This window comes from Falco rusticolus, chromosome 5 (assembly GCF_015220075.1).
Source record: "Falco rusticolus isolate bFalRus1 chromosome 5, bFalRus1.pri, whole genome shotgun sequence".
NCBI lineage: Eukaryota > Metazoa > Chordata > Aves > Falconiformes > Falconidae > Falco > Falco rusticolus.
In genome coordinates this window covers 52,173,868-52,196,320 of record NC_051191.1, presented here as the reverse complement: position 1 = coordinate 52,196,320, position 22,453 = coordinate 52,173,868, and the positions used below count along the sequence as shown (strand labels likewise).

The following is a 22,453-nucleotide window of genomic DNA, read 5'->3' as shown; positions in this document are numbered from 1 at the left end:
CATTATTAATCCTCAGAGCCATCAAGTCATTCATTAAAACCTTACGAATAACTTTTTTATCCTTCAAATAAGTGTGCTGTCATGCAGTTGTAAACTTACATTTTTTGCTTTGTAAAATTGCCAAAGCATGTGATTATGAATATGCAACTGCACGCACTGCTCCTAGAAGTTGGGAGGTTTCCAGTGGCTGTCAATGACTACACTTGTATGGGTCAATACACGTAACAGTGAACATGCACACAAAATGCCTTCCTGCCCCAAACTGGTATTTTTCAGCTGTTTAAACAATTATTTGAATTTTCTTTAAAAGTTAGAATTTTATTCCCTTCTGCCATGTGTTTTCTATAACACTGAAAATATACTGTGGGAAGGGACAATGAGAAGAACTGCCATCTTAATCTAACTACATGTTGTGTATGTTCTGTTAGGGTAGTTAAGGTATACATTAAGTAGTTGAAAAAATTGGATAAATGCTAAATTTCAGTTGTGAAATAGCCTGATTCTGTCAAGTGATTTGATTTTATATCATTTGACACAACAATAATGTGTATTACATCTATGCAGAGGTATTGACATTACAGCAGCAGACAGGTGGCACCAAAAGGGATGGTTTAGATGGTGTGATGCAAGGTTTCTCAGAATGCCATTCTGCAAGAAAATGCTTTATTTATTATCATTATTATTTTTTTTTGACAAATTTGGATATATGAAAATGATGGCCAACATGAACAAATGGAACCGTGCTAATATTTTTTAGTCAGACCATTTTTTGTCTTGGGGCATATAATGTAAGATTTTCTCCCCTTTATCTGTTCATGAGTGTTTGAGCCTGTTGATAGCACAGTCATTCCTTTGATGCTATGTATGCTGGCACCTGTCATCATTATGTACTCCAGGTCTCCTGACTGGCCTGAACTTGAGTGCAATATGCCATTCAGAAAGTGCCAAAAAGAGCAGAGCAGTCATGGGTTTTTGGTGATCCCAGTAAATGAAAATTAATCATGTTTGACAAATGTTTGTGGCCTTATAGTCATAGTTCTGTAGGCAGAAGCTATGTATTTTGTGACTGTATGCAATGAACTGTCCATTTACGTTCCAGAAGTAGACACAGAGTGCAACCAGTTAAAACTAATGATGTTAGTCTGTTAAAAAAAGCAATTATGCAAAACCTGTAGATGTTAATTCTGTCAGTATTAGTGATATATATGCTTGGTGCCTGTCATTTGGAAGCCTCAAGGCTGGACTTACAAATGTCGTGGTAACATTTGCCAGGCTAAGAATGCCAACCTTGGAGTTAAATGTGCAAATGTAGTGTTCATACACATGCCCACCCCCGCTAAATTTGAACAATTATTTTATATTGACCCGATTTTACATTGTGTTTTCAAATAGAGATCATTTTCTTCTTTACTTCCTGTCCTCCACTGTTTGTATGCTATTTAAAATAAAGACATTGCATATAATCTATAGATGTGTCTTTACTGCAGTAGTAGATGAGGGAAAATCAGTCTGGGCTACATGACTTACGATTTTTTGGTTTGGAGTTTGGAGTTTTTCTTGGTTTTGTTTGTTGTTTTTTTTGGGGTTTTTGGTTTTTTTTGTTGGTTTTTTTTAAAAAAAAAAAACAGGATGAGAGGCACTGCAGTGTAAGATAGTGTACTTTATCATGTATTGGCACCGTTTGGTTGATAGGACCCTTGTGCCGTCTGGATATGGTTTAAAGGTATATGTGTTTACCAAAGAAAGTTTACTAAATAATAAGGATAAACACTTACCTCCAATGAACATTCATTTTATGAAACTAGAATATTGTAAATGGTAAGCCTGCATGTATCTCTGCCAGGATCATCTCTTGGAAACAAGGCCTCTATGTTGGTTTTGATGAAACCTGGTCTTGATATAGTTCTTGGTGTGCTGCACAACTTCTCTCTCCCTCTTTATTTTGTTGTTTCTAAGGCCCTACTGAGAATCTGGAGCAGCTGTAATCATGAACAGACCTTGGTATTATTCCTACGGTAATTTGTGGGATAGTGCAGGATGTATGCAATGTCTGTTTCCAGACCACAAAACTTGAGAAAGCCTATACACTTATATCTGTGAAATAACACTGAAGGCAACCTGGAGAGGTGCAGACCACAATGCCTTTCTTCCACAGTGGTTAAGCTTAACTGTTCTTTATTCTGGAGGACTTCTATTTTATAACACAAACCACAGAAACTAATTTCATGGGGATAGGGATAAACACATCACAAGTAACTTACTGAATAACTGATGGTGATTTGTGTTTGAGTATCAAACTCAGCTAATCCAATATCACTCTGTTCATGAAACGAGTAATGACCACTAATGGATCTGCTCGGGCACTTGTATACCATAAGGCAATTTCAGTGGCTTGGTAATTTCAGTGATAAGAAAATCTCTGGTTCTTTTTACCATAATTTCTGTTGTTTTGTTTTGGTTTTTTTCTGTCCATTTTGTCATACCATTGACCATTGTCTTTAAAAATTACCTTTTCTATTTCAGTTATGTTTTATGGTTGACAGAATTGATTTCTGATGAAATCTTACTTCCCACATTGAAATCTGAAATATTTTCTATTTATTTACCTACCTTTGTGGTGACTTTACTGTTGGCTGTGTATATAGTGTTATTTAGGACACCAAGAAATGGAATGAAGCTGCATCAGGGGAAGTTCAGACTGGACATTCAGAAAAGGTTCTATACTGAGAGGGTGGTTAGTCACTGGAACAAGATCCCCAAGGAAGCGGTCATGGCACCAAGCCTGTTCAGAGCTCAAGGAGCATTTGGATGACACTTTTAGTCATATGGTTTAGTTTTAAGTAGTCCTGCAAGGAGCAGGGAGTTGGACTTGATGGTCTGTATGGGTCTTCCAGCTTGTGATATTCTATGATTTCATAGAATTTTTTTCTTTTTTTTTTTTTTTTCCTTTCCCCATTCCTCCATCTTTTTAAGAGCATGACTGAAGCTCCCTCCTGCCTTCCTTTCTGGTTTTAACTTGGGTCTGTGTAATGCTCATCCTGATGCCTGTCCAGAAAAGTGGAGCTTGATGTTCACCCAAAGCCCTTTACAATAGTTTTTGCAATACATTTCTACCACTTCCTTCCTTACTTACTTCCTGGACATTGACGATGTTGGACACATTTCTTCCTCAGTCTGGAGGTCTGCAGTATAAAGTAGCTGACCATAAAGCTTACCATAACACTTAAACATTCATATTTACTTAGGCTAAGTCTAGTGATAGTAGTAGTTGCTTTTCTTTAGTGCCTGGAATGTGGGAATTGTAACTGCACATGATTGCTCCATGGTGACACACTGTTAAAATAATTTCCCTCTCACCCCCCTTTATTTTTTTTTGTTAAGGGACGCAAGAGTGAGGCAGAAAAGTACTTCATGAAGGCTATTCACCTGGATCCTACCAAAGGGAACTGCTATATGCATTATGGTACGTTTCAGATAAAGTTTCCACACGTATTCCAGGCTTGCTGTTAATCTCTCTGAGTGATTAAGGATTTGAAAAGTGCTACTGGCAAAATACATATATAAAATATATTGGGAAAGAAACTAATCTATTATGTATAACTTCATCCCCATTTCAATTTGTTAATCACTGCAGAGGGAGAGGTGAAGATTTTGCATAGCCTTCCTCCTGTGAGAGGAATTTCAGTATTGCTGCCTCTCTGGGAAAGAAAAAAAGGTGACTATTGCCATATGTCAAAGTTTCATGGCCTGGAATATTATTATTAACAGTTTTGGCCTAACTTTGCTGGCTGCCGGTGGGTGGGCAACTAGAAGTTATACTGTAGTGTGTCTGAGTTCTATGTATTGAAGTGTCTGCTTTTTGTTGAAGACTTACAGCTCTACATCTGTCTTCTTCCCTGCATCTTCATGGCTTGAAATGGATAAATATTGCAAGAGATTTTGACAAGTTGGCTATATCTTTGTCATACTAAGTCATGCATGTGCATAAAGCACACAGTTAATTTGAAGGTATCTTTATAACTTTGGCTTGGTTTTGCTAGATGTGCAAAAAATATTTCCAGATGTGATTAGTCCCAAGGAAGCAAAAATATTTAACTTTATGGACAATTCTTACTGTATTTTAAAGCTGGTAATAGACAAATCTAAAAATGCAAGCTGTTTAGTCCCAACTGGAAAATACAGAAAGAACTAATAAACTTCATCTTTATTAAGGAAGAAGGTAGGGAACCACAGACATACTATATATATATTTCTTTGTTGGTTTGTTAGTTGTGTGGTTTTTTTTTTAATTTCCTCTTCTAACTGGGAAATGTAAAATAAATAAAAATGAGTGGCCAAAAGGGAAAATTAATCTCATATCATAACCATGTTTTCACTTTGTGTGATATCTTTGTCTGAATTGCACGTTGTATTTCTGTCTGGTCCTATGCACTGTAAAATTCTGTATGTTAGACTCCCAAAATCAATGCATACACTGTTACTTAGAACATGTCATGATATTTCAGTGTATGTAGCCTAGTGTTGCATTATTTTGCATTATGGGTCATTGCAGTTAGTGACCTTGTCTTCTACTTAAGCCTGTACAGGTAAATCCAATAGGGGTATTTGGGCACATAAGCTCCATTATTTCAATTGGATATAAGCATAGTTGATATCTCAATAAGGAAAAGTTGGAACAGATTGTTTCCTGAAATCCTGCTCAAGCCCCTTCCATCCTTTGTTATTAAGAAATCTATCCTTAGTTATCTGGAATTATAATTTGCATTCAAATTCAAAAGTAGTTCTCAACAGTCTGCTCTGGCAATTGAAGTTATGATTGTGTATATTTTATTACAGGTCTAGTCTTTATTCTTTTTGTCTCTCAAAAGTCTTCATCAACTTGCCTGTCTTTTCCTGCAGTATTCCCTCAGTGTCATTTTCAAGTGCCCTATAAACTAAAACCAAGGTTATTCAAATAATCATTCACCTCTGATGTATTGATTTCCTCATTACCAGACTACAATATTAAAATGGTGTGTTGTTTCCTAATTAAGATTATTCCCTAAAAACTTTAGCATTTTTTCCCCCTTTGTTGTGTCACAGGTTCAAAAAGTGGTTTCTGTGTCCATGTGCAGAGGTCACTATTGCAACATAGAGAGGATTTGCTCAGCAGATTAGGAGTGAAGGACAAAATTTAGTCAGTGATGGGAATAGCGGCATAGTAAAATGTGTTGCTGAAGGGCTCTAGGCACAAGAAGTTCCCTATACCGGTCCCTAGATCTCTGTTATGGAGTATTATACACAGAGGTCTACTGAATGCAGGTGAAACCTTTTCTTTTGATTGTATAACGTCCAATCACCTCACCAAATTCAGTGATGTTACTCCATGTTAATATCAAAGTAGCTGTGAGAAAGATGTTGTTTACTTCTGCTTGGCTTATGTGTCTATATAGTACAGATATTCTCAAAATGTTGTCATTTTGGGCACAGGACTTCTTAAAAATTGAAATAAATTTTCCTTGCTTTTCTTTCTTTCTCTTTTCCATTTCTTCTGTTTTTTTGCTGTCTTTCCCTTTTCCCTTCCACCTATTTTTTGTATTGATAAGGATTCTGTAGTGTATGTTAACAGTGACGTTCCAGCTGTTACACAGGAAACCCAAGTGAATATTTTAAGCTTTATCTCTACATTTTCTTAATTTGTTTTAGCACCTTCTCACAGGTACAGTCTACATCCTATATGCCAAGAGTTAAACTATGGGGAAAAACTGTCTGTATTTTACATGTAAATCTAGAGATTACTTTTTTTCTCAGCATGAAGATGTTGGAACAGAGAATAAGATAGTTGGCATCAGCCCTAAAAAACCCACATACCTCATGGAACAGCCAAATGAAAAGAATGGTCAGTTGGGACACAACATTATGGAGTAGCAGGAATAAATGGACACAAGATTTTCTTCCAAATGCATGTGGATCCACACACTTATAATTCCTTTTCCTAGGATGTGCAGATGTTCTTTTTAACTTCTAATCATTTGGACTTTTTTTTGGAGCTATCAGGAAAACTGTCAATATACTGTAACTTTTAAGAGACTTAGGTTTGTATTATAATGTGCTTTATTTCAAGCTTTAATCCAAAGCTATTCCCAGATACGACTTGGTGCAGAAGTTGGCTTATCTGATCACATGAAAATTTGGAGAGGTGAACAGTTTCATGGTTGCTCCTTAGATAATACCACCACAGCATATTTCTCTAATTGTTTCTAATCAGTTTTGTGTAGTGATTTGCTGGTTTAGGATTTCAGTAGATTTAGGTTTAAAACAGTGTTTCTCAAATTCATCATGCTTAGAGACGTCTGAAGGGAGAACTAGCGGAAAAGCTAAAGAGATATAAATCCCTGCATGCTGCTTACATGATGCCACTTCATTGGTCATAAGAGGAAGTGGCTTTTACTGTAGTGACCAGAGAAGGTGGCAGACCCCTCTCAGGCTGAAATGCAGGCAGCTGTTCAGCCTGTCCACATTTTCCATTTCTTTTCCCTTTTCCCACTTCTTTTCCCCTTCTTTTTCTTTTCTCTTATACCAGTTATTTGAACATCTGAACTTTGTGTAAAACCGTTGTCTTATGAATATGAGAGTCTTGATGGGTGATCTGGTACAAGCTACTCAGGTACACAGTACTCTACCAGAAACACCTAAGCTAAAGATGAAAGAGAGAAAATGCATATGAATCAGAAAGAAGAAAACATGGTAGAGGAAAGAGTGCAGAAGTACCAGTGCAAATTATTTTAATATTTTTTTTTAATTCTCGGGCAATTAATATGTTATTTTTGGCACAACCTCCAAGTTTTTAAACTAAAACACTGGAGATTATTTCAGATACTAGATTTAAATTCTCCTATAAAGTCTGAGGCTTTTAATTTTATATTTTTAATGCACATTTTTGAAAGAAGACTTAAAGTAAATAGTTTTGACTAAACAAAGTTGAACTTTATAAATGCTTATTTATTTTTTAATTTCCATCTTGTTTGTTTGTTGTTTTTTTTTTCTCTGGGAGGGCTTTCTTCATCGTATCTTACCCACATCTACTCAGGATATTGGCTCTCATGCATCCCACTTCACTTCAGGCATTTAATTCAAGTATGCCATTTGGGGTCCTGCAAGACCTTGGTAGCTTCAAAAGATAGAAGACATAGTTGAAATGGTCTCCATTGGCCAGAGAGGGGACTCTTTTTGTAACCTAGTTGCCTCAATTTATGCATATGGTTAGGTGGGATGAATGTGAGTGTCAGTCTTTGAAACCACAGGTAGATACCTGTGGACTAATCAAGTCCAAAAGGAATTTTCATATAAATATTTTAAGAACATCTTGGCATCTAAATAGTCAGTAGGTCAAATTTGTTAATAAGTGTGCCAAACATGGGAATGTTCAGCTGGGCCAGACCAGTGCATTTATGGCTCAGAGATTATTTGGTTTTGGATAGAGTATTGACCACCCACTAAGGAAGTGAAGATCTGTTTCTGTCTGCACTGAGCCTGTCTCAGGAGAAGTTGAAGAAAGGTTCTGTATAAAATTTGTCAGTGCACAGAGATGAGAGGAATTGCAAACAGTGAAATACTTAAGTGCTCATCTATTAGAAAAGAAACCAAAATGAATTCTTTAATCGCTTTTCACTGAGATGGCTAGTAGGATGCAGTGTAATTGAGGAGTTTGGTGTTGTGGAAGGCTTTTTGAAACATCTTTCACTTAAACAAGTAAACAAACAAAAACCCCCATAAATCTACTGTGAAATTTAAGTTGTGCAAACATTTTACCTCCCAAACTGTCTTATTTCCTTTATAATTTGCTGTTTAAAAACAAAACCAAAAAATGACTGCTAAAGCAAGTTTTATTCTACTTGTTTGCTAAAAACAGTCTTTGCTACCATGTCTCTTGAAGTGTGTATTGTGGCCTTTCTCCAGTGTAATGAAAATTGAGTGGGAATAAAGAGAGAGAGAAAAGAGGAGTGAGGTTTCCAGATAAATGTCTGTACAGAGGTCCCTCCTTCCTTACATTTGTAATGGCTTAATTGGAATGGGGAAATCTAGAACCTAACAGGATGTTCAAATTAATTCTGTTTTATTAATCACCATTGAGACCGCCTTTTAAAATAGTTTCCTTTGAATAATACATTGTTTCTAATAACTCTAAATTGTTTAATGATTCCTTTTTCATTAGAAAAAAGGATTATCCTCATTAGATTAATTATGCATTCACTTAATTAGGCAATCCACATTGATCAGCTGCCTTTTTCAGTGTATTCCCAGTTACAGATATAAAAGAAATTGAAAACCATGCTGTCAGGTTAGGTAAAACTGAATCATATTAGCTATACTGTCATTGAAGGAAGAATAAATTAACATGTTCCCAAACATTCTAAGGTTTTGGTTGTGGGTTGCTTTTTTATTATTGTATTTCACTTTTGAATTTTTGATAATTTAGGACTTGTTTTTGTAGATTTTCTTCATGTTATCTGGGTGGGTTTTTTTACAGAAGGTTAACTGGTTAAGTGCTGTTTTTATTTCCTTCACTTTCATCCTAAGTCTTTCTAGTCATTGTTTCAGGACAGGACTTTTAGCCCTTTTTGATGCCTAAATTTTCACCTGAGTCTATGAGCACTTTGTATCTGTCTTGCCTCCAAAGATGACTGCTTTACCACTCCTAAGTCTCAGCCTGAAAATGGATTGGAACTACTGTGGTTTAAGCTTCAAAATAAATTTCACTGAAACATGATAGCAGTGGATTTTCAAGTACCATTTTTCACCCTGTTTTTAAGCCATAGTTACATGTGTTAGTGAGTGTGAGAGTTTACATATGTTTACAGATATACATTCAGATTTCTTCTTAGATGTGATGATGTATTTATAATATTTCCGTGTAGTCACATTGTTCACGGTGCTGGAACTTTGTGTCTTTGTTCTTCACTATCTGAAGAACGGCCTAGGAAAGCTTTATTTTTCTCCCATATATTTAAGGAAAAGATCTTTTGAAGAAAACAGTGTAATAATGAAAAATGTCAAAGTTATATTGGCAAGTAAGAGAAATAACAACGAATACCCAGTAATGAAGTCTTACTCAAGAGAGTTTTGTGCCAATGGAAGAAATATCACCTTAGTCCTTAGGAAGGTCAGGTTTTATCTTTGTCAATGAAATGAATAAAACTTACTTCACAATCCCTAATTCTGGTGAATGAATTGTCCCTTTCTGACTGACAGTTTAGCTAAATACAGTATATGCCAAATGATAAATAAAACAGAGTGCATGCATCTGCTCCATTGGGAACACCAGATGCTACATGATGATTATGTATTGAGAAACTAAATTCCTTGATGAGATGAGGTCAAAGCCAACCAGATGTAGTATATCCATCACTAAGTCGCTTTGCCAGCCTTCCCAATATGCACTCATGAACATTTCAGCAAATAAAAGGGGTTTTGCCATTTAAAATCTTTTGGAAATCCTAACATTATAATGATTTTGTAGGGAAACTATAATGCAAGTTTATGATACTCAAGTAACTCATATTCGTAGAATATAGGTGCCCTTTGGAGGAATGGTCAGTCTTTCTTGAGCATACAGTACCATCAGGTTAAGACCCTGACTTTGGACTATGGCTTATACCTCCTTATACAATATGAGTGAATGCAATTCCAGGAAGACATGGTTCCTAGACCCAAAACAGGAAGAGATGTAACGGACTCACGGAAAGGTTTCATTAAGCTTCCAACCTTTCTGCTTGCAGGACTCTCTCCAGTAACTTTGATTTAAGAAAATCTTTAGCTACTACCAGAAACAGAGCTATTCCGAAGAATATACCAATTTGAAGTCATCTTTCTGGTTTTCTTGGCAGCTGTGAATGAGTGTACAAAGGCGTATGTACATAAATTGTCAAGTCCTTTTTGTTGCTCCCTAGGCTGTTGCTATCACACAACATTAGAAGATTATTACAAACCACTATAATAACTACTTATTCCAAACTCCCTGTAGAACCAGTCACTTAAGTGGAATGCAGTGGAGTATTTCCAAACAAGCTAGGTCACTGACCCTAAACGCTGTGGAATTTCGATGTTTCTTCCCTTCCCTTGAGTTTATCCTTAAATCTAAGCATTCTGACATCCCAAATACATGGTTGACTCTGCTTCCTCAGCACAATATACTAGACTGCTCAAGAGATGTGGTATAGAAATTGCAGATTAGAGACAGGGCTAAAAATGTGGCTTTATGCTTTTTCATGTTGCCAGAATTTGGAGGTTCTGCAGGAACTGAAAAAAGTCTGTGGCATGAACAACCTTGGAGACTTCTTTGTTAATGATCACGTTTTGACCTATGTGTGCCAGCTCATTATGGGGATTTTTTGAAGAGATAGCATGGAGGTGCTAGAAAAGTGCAACTGGATAGTTCTTTCTCATCCAAATTTCACTTTTCCAAACCTTATACATCACCAGGTATCTGGGGAATGACATAGGGCCCAGAATCTTTCTTACTATTTGTAAAATGTGAGGTACTCTGTATTACACGTTTTTATCATTAATCTTTTGGTTTAGTGAGAGCTTCCAGTGATCCAGATGTGGTCACAAGTTCAGTTATCAAGTCCCAAAGGCTTGCTTTTTAATTTTTTTTTTCTTATCTCTGGTCATTCCCTGGATGACATCCAATGGTATATTTAGCACAATTGGAACAGAGGAGTATTTCTAACAAAGAAAAAAAGCTAATAAAAAAGGTTTTTCCAAGCCAGTGCGTATATTGTTGTTGCGGCACCCACTGCCTTGCGTAGTCTTTCTGTATATTTTGTTTGCAACGGAATAATCTTCTCCATGGGAACCAACTGAGGAAATAAACTCCTGAAAAGCTCTTCCAGCAGGAAAGCCAGAGAACGGCTTTAGATAAAGGTAGAATGGGATATAAGGAGCAACAAACCAAACTGGAATGCTGCTACCATCATGTAAGTTCTCTTTGCTTCCCCTGCCACATCCTACATATTCACCAAGAAATTGTCTAAACACACTGGAAAGTGGGATTTTTAAGAATATTAGGTCATGTCTGTTGACTGGGCATCTTGCAACATTGATTCATCACCTGCAAAGCTTTGGAAATCAACTTGGAGACAAGGTCCCTCCTCTCATTTCTTCCACAGAGTGCTACTGAAATTTTCCATTCAGAAATCTGGTTGCATCCGCTCTTTTGCTCTGCATTGCCACAGCAAAGTTAAAGTTGATAGTGACTTCAGTGGTGGTTCTGCTCATGCCAGTGAGAATGTAGTTCAGTTCTCAAGTCACAATCTTGCAGCTTTACTGTGTGCTTCAGAGACAAGACAGAATGCATTGGGTCAGCCAGAACCTGATCTCTGTTCTGGTTTCTATTGAAACTTGAAATGCTTTGAAAGCACCAACAAATATTCAGCTTCACATTCTCAATGATGAATGTGCTGAAAGAACTTCTAGTGAATTTTATTATAAACATATTTGACAGTTGAGTCTATGATCTTGATATAGCTTCTTTTCGTGTTAATATAGTTGTTTACATTGCTGCAATGGAAGGAGAAAACTTTTTTGAAGAGGATAAGGTGCAGAACACTTGGTGACAAACATACATTAAACCAAGCAAATGCTAACTGTTCCCTATTATGGTGGGAATGGAAGTTCTTCCCTTCTTATTCAGAAGGTAATTTACTCAGTTTTGCTTGAATTACTAAAGGTATCAGGACAAAATAATAAGTTGTTGAAGATTGAGTAAGTGCAGAACCAACCACATGCTGAGAACGTTCCAAATGGTTTATTTCAAAGGCGGCAGTAGCAAACCCAGCTATTTCAGAAACCTCTGTTCTGGTACAAAGTATCTTTGAATGTTTGCCAGTGAACAAAGGAGAGGGAACATTTCAATTAAAGAAAGATTGGCGCAACTTTAACTTTTACCTAGTAAAATAAAAACGTATAGTGCCTGTAAGGAGTAGTTGAGCCGATTCTAGAGGAAGGCACTAATGCATTTGTGCTCTAAACATAAAATATTGTCACACACATGCATATTGCAACCAATTAATACCATTTATGTTACAATAAAGCAGCAGAACTACCAATTCAGATGTATGGCTTTTAAACTGGTGTTGGCACATGTCTTAACAAAAAGCTTTGCAAATGTTCATGATCATTTTAGAAAGACAATTATACAGAGTAGAGAGCGGTATGCTTCCGCCTCTGTGGATAAATATTTGTTACAAATTTTGACAGAAGATGAAAGAAAGTTGTGGTTTTCAACTCCTACCTAGGAACTGGATTATTTGTTGTTGTTGTTTATATTACATATATAGTTTTATTTTACTTTTCAGTAGATTGCATATATTGCCTCATTTTTTTTGCCAAATATACACTCAAAACCACTGTTGACAATTTGCAAGAAAAAGCGTGTTTGAACAAGACTGTAGGTACAGAATTTGTCAGCTTCTATGCCATTTTTGATGCTTAGATAGCCTAATTTATGGAAAAATGACTTAAGAGGATAGTGAAGCATTGAATCAGTTCTCTGCTGTTAAAGGTCTTCACAAAGTCTTGACTCCACATTGAGTCTCAGCTTTGTGCTGTCTAGCAAGAAATGTGGAAAATTCTATTAAAAAAGTAACATTGTTCCAGGCAAAGAATAGTGGTGTTGAAGATCACACCTGAACATGGACTGTGGATTTCCCACTCCTGTTTTAGAAGAACAGTAATGAAAAAATATGCTTTCCTAGAAGAAGGAAACTCTGGGAATAAGAGCTTCTAGAAAGCTGTTTTCTCAAAAGCTGGTTCTGATTCCAAAAAACAAATCGGGCTACCATGATTTATGTTGTTGGCAAGAGTCAGAGTCATGACACCTGCAATAAGAAAGCCGTGTATGTGATATTGAGCAGTGTCTCATAAATCATGCTGTTTGCCAGCTGCCTGTTAGAGTAGAAAATCCTGCATGTAAATTTTGACCCACACAAGTGGTTCCTGGATCCAGAGGCTTGTGGATCAGACCTTCCAATCCACCTTCAACACCTTGGCAATAGTCTGCCCTGCTAGTGCTTTTCTCTTGGGAAAACACATCTTTATGGCTTTGACAGGGAAAGGTTCAGAGGTTTGCTTTTTAATGAAGAAAGTGCAGCAGTAAACTGCCAATCCAGTTCATTCTTGTATGAATTTAGTATATCATATTAATAGGAATGGTGGTTAACACTTCAAATTAGGATAGCTCTACTTAGGTGCTTTAAATTAAATTTAGATGTGTGAATAAAATTAGTCTGCCTTTCAGAAGAACTTGGCAAATCAATTCTGAACTGAAAGTTTCCACCTTCTAATGGGTCTGGCTGGGATAGGGTTAAATTTCTTCATGGCAGCCTGGATAATGCTCTGTTTTGGATTTGGGGCTATAACAGCCTTGGTAACACACCAGTCTTTGGCTGTTGCTGAACAGTGCTTGAACAGTGTCAAGGCTTTTTCCCTTTCTGTCCTCTCAGCCAGTAGGCTGGGAATAGGCAGGTGATTGGGAGAAGACACAGCTTGGACAGCTGATCCAAGCTGGCCAAAGGGATATGCCAGATCATATTACATCATGTTCAGCAGTAAAAATTAGGGTAGAGGAATAAGAGCAGTTTTGGCTTCTGAGGTGGCCTTTGTTTGAAGGCTGGATGGGCATCAGTCTACATGTGGGAAATGGTGAGCGATTTCCTTCACTGTTTTTCTTTTTTTCTTTCCTTCATCTATTAAACATTCTTTATCTTGGCCCACATGTATTCTTGCTTTTCTTCTTCCTGTTTTCTCCCCTCACCCTGCTGGGGTGGGGGGCAGTGAGACTCTGTGTGAGTGCTTGGATGCTGGTGGGGGACAACCCACCACACACCTGTACACTCAGGTATTGACTTCCCACTAGATTGGGAAGATAGCAGTCAATTATATTTATATCCCATCCAATTAACGAAATGCTTAACCAACAGCCAGCTTAAATCGCCTCTACTCAGGCAATGAGTTAAGTCCATTATGGGGTGTACCCCTTTCCTGTTTGTTTTCAGTGTTCTATAAAGGTTTGGGTGTGAAGGATGCCATAGTTGGCTTTAAGAGGGCGTGCTGTGTATCATCTGCTACCTACCCACTCAGCATGACTTATTGCTGCTATTATCAACTCCATACAGGGGAGAGACTTGTTTATGGTGATGCACAGTGCTAGAATTTTCTTTTCTGAAGAACTGAAAGTTTTACTCATACTGGACCAGTGTCATACAGTACTTGCAATTGGTTTTAGTTAACTTTGGTAATAAAGATAATGCTTTAATGTGTTATATAGAAGAATAATCCTATTATAGAGACACTTTTTAGAGACCTAGTAGTACATGGAGGGTGAATTCTGTTTTTAACAATTTAAAACATTAGTTTAGAGTAGTCTACATGGACACACCAAAAATGTTAGCAACAAATGGAATGTATGCAGCCAAAGTCTCAGAAAAAACAATTAATAAAAACAAGCTTTTAGCTAAGGCACAGTACATTTGCTTTTCAGTAAACATATATAACGCTGTCATGTTTTAAATTAGACTTCTTATAGAAATCTAAAGCATGTATGAGTTTCATAGTATCTTCAGTATATGTTGGTAGGGACCTATTAAAAGAATTAACCTTGCTTAAGAGCACCAGTAAATCATTAGTATTGGTTTGAAATATTTTCCAATAATGTTATATTTTTAGAAATTACATGGATAAAGCGCGAGAATTTTACTGTTTAATAAAATTAATCTAAAGTCAAGAAATTTGTTGTCACATGAAGTAGAATATATCAATTACATTTTGTTACATTGGGGTAGTTACACATAAGTTAGTATCTCTCTTGAGCTTCAGTGCTAAGTGTTTCATACAGAAAACCGAAAGTATGTTTCTAAAGATCTGACTCTAAAAATCCTGGAGTAATTTTCATTGAAAACAATAATGAGAGGTTTTTTTCTCCTTATGACCAGTTGACATTATTTTTGAATTCTAAGCTGTAAAATATTTTTCCTAAATTAGGTATAGAATTTTGTTGAGAATGATCTTGAATGTTAACCTTTTAAATTTCAAGACACAGTGATGTCCTTTTTCTTCCCCCTGGCTGGAATTATCAATAGGACATGCACTTACTAGTGTCTCATTCTGCTAATCCAGTGCTTTCATTAACAAAAGAATCTTAATGTTAACAGTTTGAGGCTGGTTTACTTTAGCACGAACCTAAAGATTAGAGATACTCTTTTAGTTAATTTGTGAAAGAGAATTTGAATACTAGTTGGTGAAGCTTGTTTCACAGATTTCTCTTTAAAGAAAATGGTAACTCAGCTGAAATCAAGAGATATGAACTGATTATTGCAGTTGGTGGATCTACTTGTCTGAGACTTTTCAGATTCATATTTTTAGTTTGTCCTGCTACATATAAGGCATACTCCAATGTGGTACCCAAAAGAAAAGAAAAACAAAAAGAAAAATAAAGAGCAAATTTGTAGCTTTTGTAAACATTTATTGTTTTTTTTCCCTTCATAGGAGACTTGCATTAGTGGCTCAAGTGACAATCTCTAATTCTGAAGGCTAATTAATTTCTTGTGATCCAAACTCTTCTCAAACTATTTTTTTCTTTTGATGGTTTTATATTTATTTATTTATTTGTTTACTTACTTAATGTTCTATGTGAGAAAGCTTTTTTTGGAAATCGTGTTTCTGCACACGGTAAACACAAAGCATCATAACGCATGAAAGGACGGTGCATATTAGAGTGCAGATGTAACTAAAGCAAGTAAACCGTATGCTATGAATCCAGAAAGGCACCTGAATGTTTTTACAAGATTTTTGCAGATCTGAATAACTAAGATATAGGTGACTGACTACGTAAATAATCTTCCATCTCTTGCCCAGTTGAAATGTACCCACAGAGAAAGCAAAAAGCTAGGAAAGCTGTCTCTCATCACTTTTTGTATTGAGATATTTTTTTCTGCAAATGTATTTATTGTGCCAAAGCATCACTGGATTCACTGTGCCCCTACAGACCTTGCTAGCTGTGGTTAAGTGGGTTTTCTGCATAAGCATATAACGAGCATGAAAGTAATAGGGAATGAATGAGGAAAGGAAGCAAGAAAAAAATAAAATCCCTTGCCATGAGAGGAATTCATTTGCTCATTGCTTACTGTTCCTGAAGAGTCTTGTGACCTTTGATAGCTTGGTGGACTTTTTGTTGAGTAATCTTACTTTACCAAGTAAGAAAAAAACAGGAAGGATGGGACGCTGGAATGTATAATAGCCATACTGTAAGATAGCATTCCAAATATAAAGTTATGTAGACACAGAGTCTAGACAGCTGAAACCCTTTGAAAAGTTGTTGATCCAAAAATAACATATTTTACAAATTAGGTGTGAAAAAATCATTATAAGGAGTAGAAATAGAGTGGTTTGAGTACCTTCCAAATTATTTTTTTTTCCTTTTCTTCAAAGGAAAACGCATTTTTATAGAGTTCTACTAATTCTTATGTGTTTTGTTTTGAAACTACTGGAATTTAGTTAAAGTTTGGTTAATGCTAAAGTATTCATTCTTTTCAGTTTTAGCTTGACTTGATTATGATAATGTCATTTGTAAAAATTCAGTCATATGATTTTAGCAGTCTTTTTTTTTATGTGAAAGGTGTAAGTATCGTGTAGTACAAAGCTACCTGTTGTGATTCTCTTAGTGTTACTGAAATACCTGATAAAATAACAGTTCATCAAGGTATACACATATATAATAATTTTAAAGCAAAGTATCATGTATAATTCTAAAGCTGAAGAAATATGTTTGCATGTATATATATATATATAAAATGTGATTTTGAGATATGCCTTTAAAATAGGAATTTATTCCATTATTAGATGCTATTTTATTTAATTTCATTTTGTTCTTAGGAAGTGAAGATCACTGTACAGGCAGAAGGGAAAGTTCTTAAGTAGCAGGCTTCTTGGGGATTTGGAGTATTGTTTCTTGATGGCTGAGTTTTACTGTAGCTTTCTCACTATTCATAAATATGTTCTGCAAATATTGCAGTTATATTACCTGTCATATTCATTGCATTTTTTCTATATTGACTACATTTTAAAGATATTGAAATAAGAGCAGATCAACAAATAACTAAACATTGAATATAATACATGAGACTATTTTTTTTTTAATTCCTTTTCCTAACTGTCTGAAGTATTATCCATCAGTTATTTTCTGTGGGCTCACTTTCATGCACTTCATTGCAGGACAGTTCCTCCTAGAAGAATCCCGCCTGATAGAAGCAGCTGAGATGGCAAAAAAGGCAGCTGAACTTGATAGAACAGAATTTGATGTTGTTTTCAATGCAGCCCATATGCTCAGGTTAGTGCTTTTACATCTACCTTACTTGATTTTCCTCCCTTCTTCTAGAGGAAAAGTCTTTACAGCCTTTGCTTACACAATATTCTTTTTAAAGCCCAACAACTCTTTTGAATAATTAAATATTGCTAATCAGATAAAGAGGATTGGAGTGACGATGTTTTAGGATTTAGCACTTTCTAATTTTCTGTGCATTATCTCATAATTTCTTGCTTTTAGAAAAGTCTGTTTTTCACAAGCAAGTAATCTTTTTGCTTGCATGCAAGAACAAGTGTTCCTTCTGCAGGACTTCCTTTCCCCTGATTTTTAGAAACAGCATGCATAGCAACAGAAAATATAGACCATATTTCTGATCTGGATATAACTAGAGAATACTGAGAATATTAAGTTTTTTGTTAATATCAGTAGGGAATGCTACAATAATTAGAAATCTAAATATTCCCAGGCTAATTATGACTTTGAGACTCATAGGAGCACTTAGTGATATTATCAGAATCTGTGATTTAAAGTGTAGTCTTATATCTAATTCTGTTCTCCTATCTGAATAGAATAAAATTTTAGACATCTTTTTTTTCCTTTTAAAGCTGTCAGACCTGGATATTCAGTAAAATTAAGCTTCTGCCTGAACATTATCATTAAACTCGCATTACTGTAATAGGTATCCTCCATGCTTATTTCTAGAATAACTATCTAGTTATTGCCTATTGTCCACTTAACAGCTATGAGGATACTTGATTTCATTTAGATTATATGTATGCTTAGAAAATGCATGAAAAAGGAAATAAAAAATATACTTCATTAGCACAAAACAGTTATTGAGATAATTTCTCTGATGAAGATATCTCACTTGGCTTTTTATACTTTTAACATTTAGAATTTGAAATGTAAGGGGAAAAAAATAGTGTTACAGAGATTAAATCTGCTTCTAGCCAAGTGACCTGTCTTTCAGAGTGAAGACTTAATGTAAGAGGATTTTGAAATAAGCCCCAAAACACACTTTGAGAAATAACTCCTAACTGCTTGTAGATTAGAAAGGAAAGCAAGACAAATGGTTCACCGGTAAACAACAGTTTGTCCTGCTGCAGGTGTATTAGCTATTTTAAGGATCCTTCTCTTCCCCCTGATTATTTTGTGAATGATACCTCTCAAGACAGAATTCAGTAATTTGAAACATTTAGATTAATGAAACAAATTCACAGCAATGAGAAGCATAGCAAGTTTAAAAAATAAAAAAAAGGCTTGGTGGTTTAGTTTAGCTGGAATCCAACTGTGCTCCTTTGGGATACCCAGTTGATCTAATTTTTCACTTAAATACTCAGCTTTCTTTGTGGGAGATCATAATGTCTTCCTAATATGCTCTGGGAGTCTAAAGTGGTCTGGAGGATTTAGCAAAAGTCAGGGTGGCGAAGTTAAATTCAGTGCTTCCAAGTATTTGCGTTAAACTGCATGTGTTATGGTCTGACTGATTTTTGCTAAAAGGTTATGATTCTGTTGTCTGCCTTTGTTCACTGCTTTACTTAGCAGTTTATTCAGTATATTGCTTACATAATAGGCATTGCACAAGGGGAATGTACATTCATACATTAGGAGAGAGCAGCTACAAATCCGTCATGAGTCTGTGGGACTTCAGAAGAGGCTGATCTTCAGGATATTTAAAATGATGGAGAGCTGAGGTGATTCCAAGAAGAAAGCAGATACCAAGATACAAAGGAGGAAGGAAAGGAGGGAGTACTCAGACTAGTATAGAGTGATACAGCTAGAAACTATGGATGCTAAAGACAGTCATAAATGAAAGGCTGATATTATTAAATATAGTAGCTTCATGTAGGTGACAAACTGCTCTTTAGGCACTGCAGACAGCTATAAAATCTGCCTGGTAAGTGTGTAAGAGTTTTGAATGGACCACACAGCTGTGAGGTAGAAAATAAATTGTAAAAGTTCACAGGGCATGGAAGCAAGTTGACTGTTGTGAGAAAGTTGTGTTGTGGTCTAAGAGATAGGAATTGATATTAATGTGGATGATGTAAGGTTTCCAAAATGACTGGGAAGTAATAACAGCAACTTAGATTTTTGTGTAAATTCTAATATTTTTTTCAGACCAAATATTCTACCCAGTTATGTACTGTTGAATTAGAAAGGAGTCGTCTTTCCCTCCAGTCATACTTCTTTTTCCACCATGAGCCCAAGGGGTGTCACGAGTTTCAGAAACGTGTAGACATTTATTTATAATTGCCAGCAAATTCTTTCAAACTTGGGATATAGCTGCTTTGGATAGAAAAAAATCACAATATTCCCTCCAAGTCCAATTTTTTTTTTTTCTACTCTAGTGCTATTTTTTTTCCCTTTTTCTTAATGCCTTTACTCCCTGAGAAAAATATTTAAATTAAAATGCAACCTAAATAAAAAATACCAAGTTTTGAAAATTTTTAACTGGAATGCTGTGGGGGTTTTTTGGTTTTTTTTCTTAAATTTGCAACAGAATTGTTAATTGTGTTCAAATGTAGTAGCAATATTTGTAGATAGACTGTTCTCAGTTCAGCAGTCACAAGAAAGACTCCTTCTGTCAGGTATTCCAACACTGTTTGCTTCCTCTCCTTGTGACTAAATCTGAAGTTGAAATCAAGAAAAAAACCCCTGATTTAGTTCTGTTTGCAGTCTTGAGAGACCTCCCTGTTCCTAATTACACAAACATAGTTATTAATTCTTTTGCCTAGATAACTTCTGTAGGATCCTGATAATGCAGTGCCAGATGAATCAAGTCATCTGTAATAGCAGTGGGATGTGGGATGAATGTAATTAATTTCTTTGCAACAGTCTGGTAACTTTCAACTTGCATAGTACTTGCCTGTAAGATTTGTTTTCTCAAGAAATTTGTTTTCCAGACAGCTTCATTCAAGGATCATGTAGCTGTTTGCATAGTTCTTCTTAAAACAGTAACTGGTCATGTGTTTTACTTTTGTAGTATTTGCTATGCTCTTGGTTATAAGAGTTTGAAGCCTTTCAGCAAAGCTAGGTACATTTTAATGGAATGTAGTGAAGCATATATTTGTACTGCCATATGGCTGCTGTAGCTTCAGTGACTGAGTCATGTATTAACAGTGCTAAGTTTCACTTTGTGTGTACTGAGGTGAGCTGCCATGAGATGGGTTTCCTGTGATCTAGGGGGTGATTGCTTTTAGAATGAGGAATGACACCACCGTACTAATTGGAAACAGGAAAAGTGCTTTATGTTGTTTCTAAATGAAAATAAGCATAGGAAGAAGAGCTTTGCATAAAAGCACATTTTGTAGGAAGAATTGGGTTTTTTTTTTCACACTTCCATAAGTGGGTTGTTCTGGTAAATACTCATATTACATGAAGTTATAGCATGTCTGTTGCCTATTTGAAAACAGAAGTCTAAATTAGAACAATACTACATGACATAGTCTTTGTTTTTCAATGAATTTCTGTGAGAGTATTTTGGCTCCTGAAAGTACATTGACTGACCACAGATAGCTGCTGGCACTGTCTCATAGGCACAAGTTCACTCTGTGTTACTGTCTAAACAGATTTTCTTCATTCTAGAATTACTGTCCATGTGTTTAAATATGTATGTATGGCTAAGCATATAGTCTATGTAATTTTTTTAAACAAAAAATGTGAATGAATGGTTAATGTAAGGAATCTGATTATGATTTTGTTGTGACACAAAAAGGTCCATTAAGAATGCCAAGTATCAGTATTCAGTATTTTAAAACAGCAATCTCTTTGAAAAAAAACTGCTTTATAGCTGGGCTGACATCCATGATTTTACTTTAAAAAAAAAAGTCGATACTCTGAAGCCTTATACCAATATGGTTTAACCCCAGCCAGAAATTCAGTACCACACAGCTTCTCACTCACTGCCCTCCACCCCTGGTGGGATGGGAAGGAGAACTGGAAAAAGGTAAAACCCATGGGTTGAGAAAAGAACCGTTTAATAGTTGAAATAAAGTAAATAATTAATAATAGCAACAACAACAGTAACAATAATAATTGTAATGTAGAGGAGAGGGAGAGAGAGGAATAAAATCCAAGGAAAAAACCCAAGTGATGCACAATCCAACTGCTCACCACCCACTGAATGATGCCCAGCCAGTTCCCGAGCAGCGATCAGTGGCCCCCAGCCAACTGCCCCCAGTTTATATACTGAGCATGACATCCCATGGTATGGAATATCCGTTTGGCTAGTTCAGGTCAGCTGTCCTGGCTCTGCTTCCGCCTTGCTCCGTGTGTACCTGTTCACTGGCAGAGTATGGGAAGCTAAGAAGTTCTTGATTTAGGATAAACACTACTTAGCAACAGCTAAAACATCAGTGTGTTATCAACATTACTCTCACACTAAATCCAAAACACAGCACTGTACAAGCTACAAAGAAGAAAATTAATTCTGTCCCAGCCAAAACCACAACAACCAAGCAACTGACAGGTTAAAAATAACCCTACACCATTCACATGTTTATGTATCTAAACCAGTCAGAATTGGTGGTGTTTCTCTCTTAAAGCAGTATTTTTTGCAGTGATCAACACAAAGATTCAAAACGAATGCAAGCTGAATATAACTGTGTGTCAGGAGAACCTAAGAGCTATGTGTTGTGAAGCACATCGATGAGGTGTCACTGGCAGTAAGCTGGAACAAAATACAGGGAACTGGTAGGTCTGGAGGCTCAGGTTAAGAGATATGAGAGAGTAAAAAGATGAGGCATTTTTGTCCCTTAAAATAAGATTGAATGCTAGGTGTTAATGGGGGAAATCAGATACGTTTTCAAGGTCAGTCCTCATGAAAAGATTTAAGATAGAGGTTGAAATATAGCTTGTAACTAGGAAAGGACTATCTTCTGAACTTCTCTTTGCTTCCTTTTCTTCCTTCCTATTTTATTATAAACATTTTATCTAATGTTTTACTCTAATGTGAATTTTGTTACCTTTAGTAGTGTCCTCCTATTATTTGACATTGATCCAGGGCCCTTTCCTGCTCAATGGCATAGGGTTACTGCAATTTCCTACCTCTGTGCCTTTAATTTTTCTCGAGGGAAAGCCATTCCAGGGCTTAACATAGCGATTTTCTAGTTT

General features: G+C 36.0%; 1 protein-coding gene across 1 annotated transcript in view; it reads left to right on the top strand.

The window, feature by feature from the left end:
- TMTC2 (transmembrane O-mannosyltransferase targeting cadherins 2) overlaps nucleotides 1-22,453 on the top strand; it is a 254,191-nt gene that overhangs the window by 203,239 nt on the left and 28,499 nt on the right. Inside the window, exons 9-10 of the mRNA XM_037389907.1 lie at nucleotides 3,382-3,463; nucleotides 17,251-17,365. Of these exons, the coding sequence (XP_037245804.1) occupies nucleotides 3,382-3,463; nucleotides 17,251-17,365 (197 nt within the window). The remainder of the gene's footprint in view (nucleotides 1-3,381; nucleotides 3,464-17,250; nucleotides 17,366-22,453) is intronic.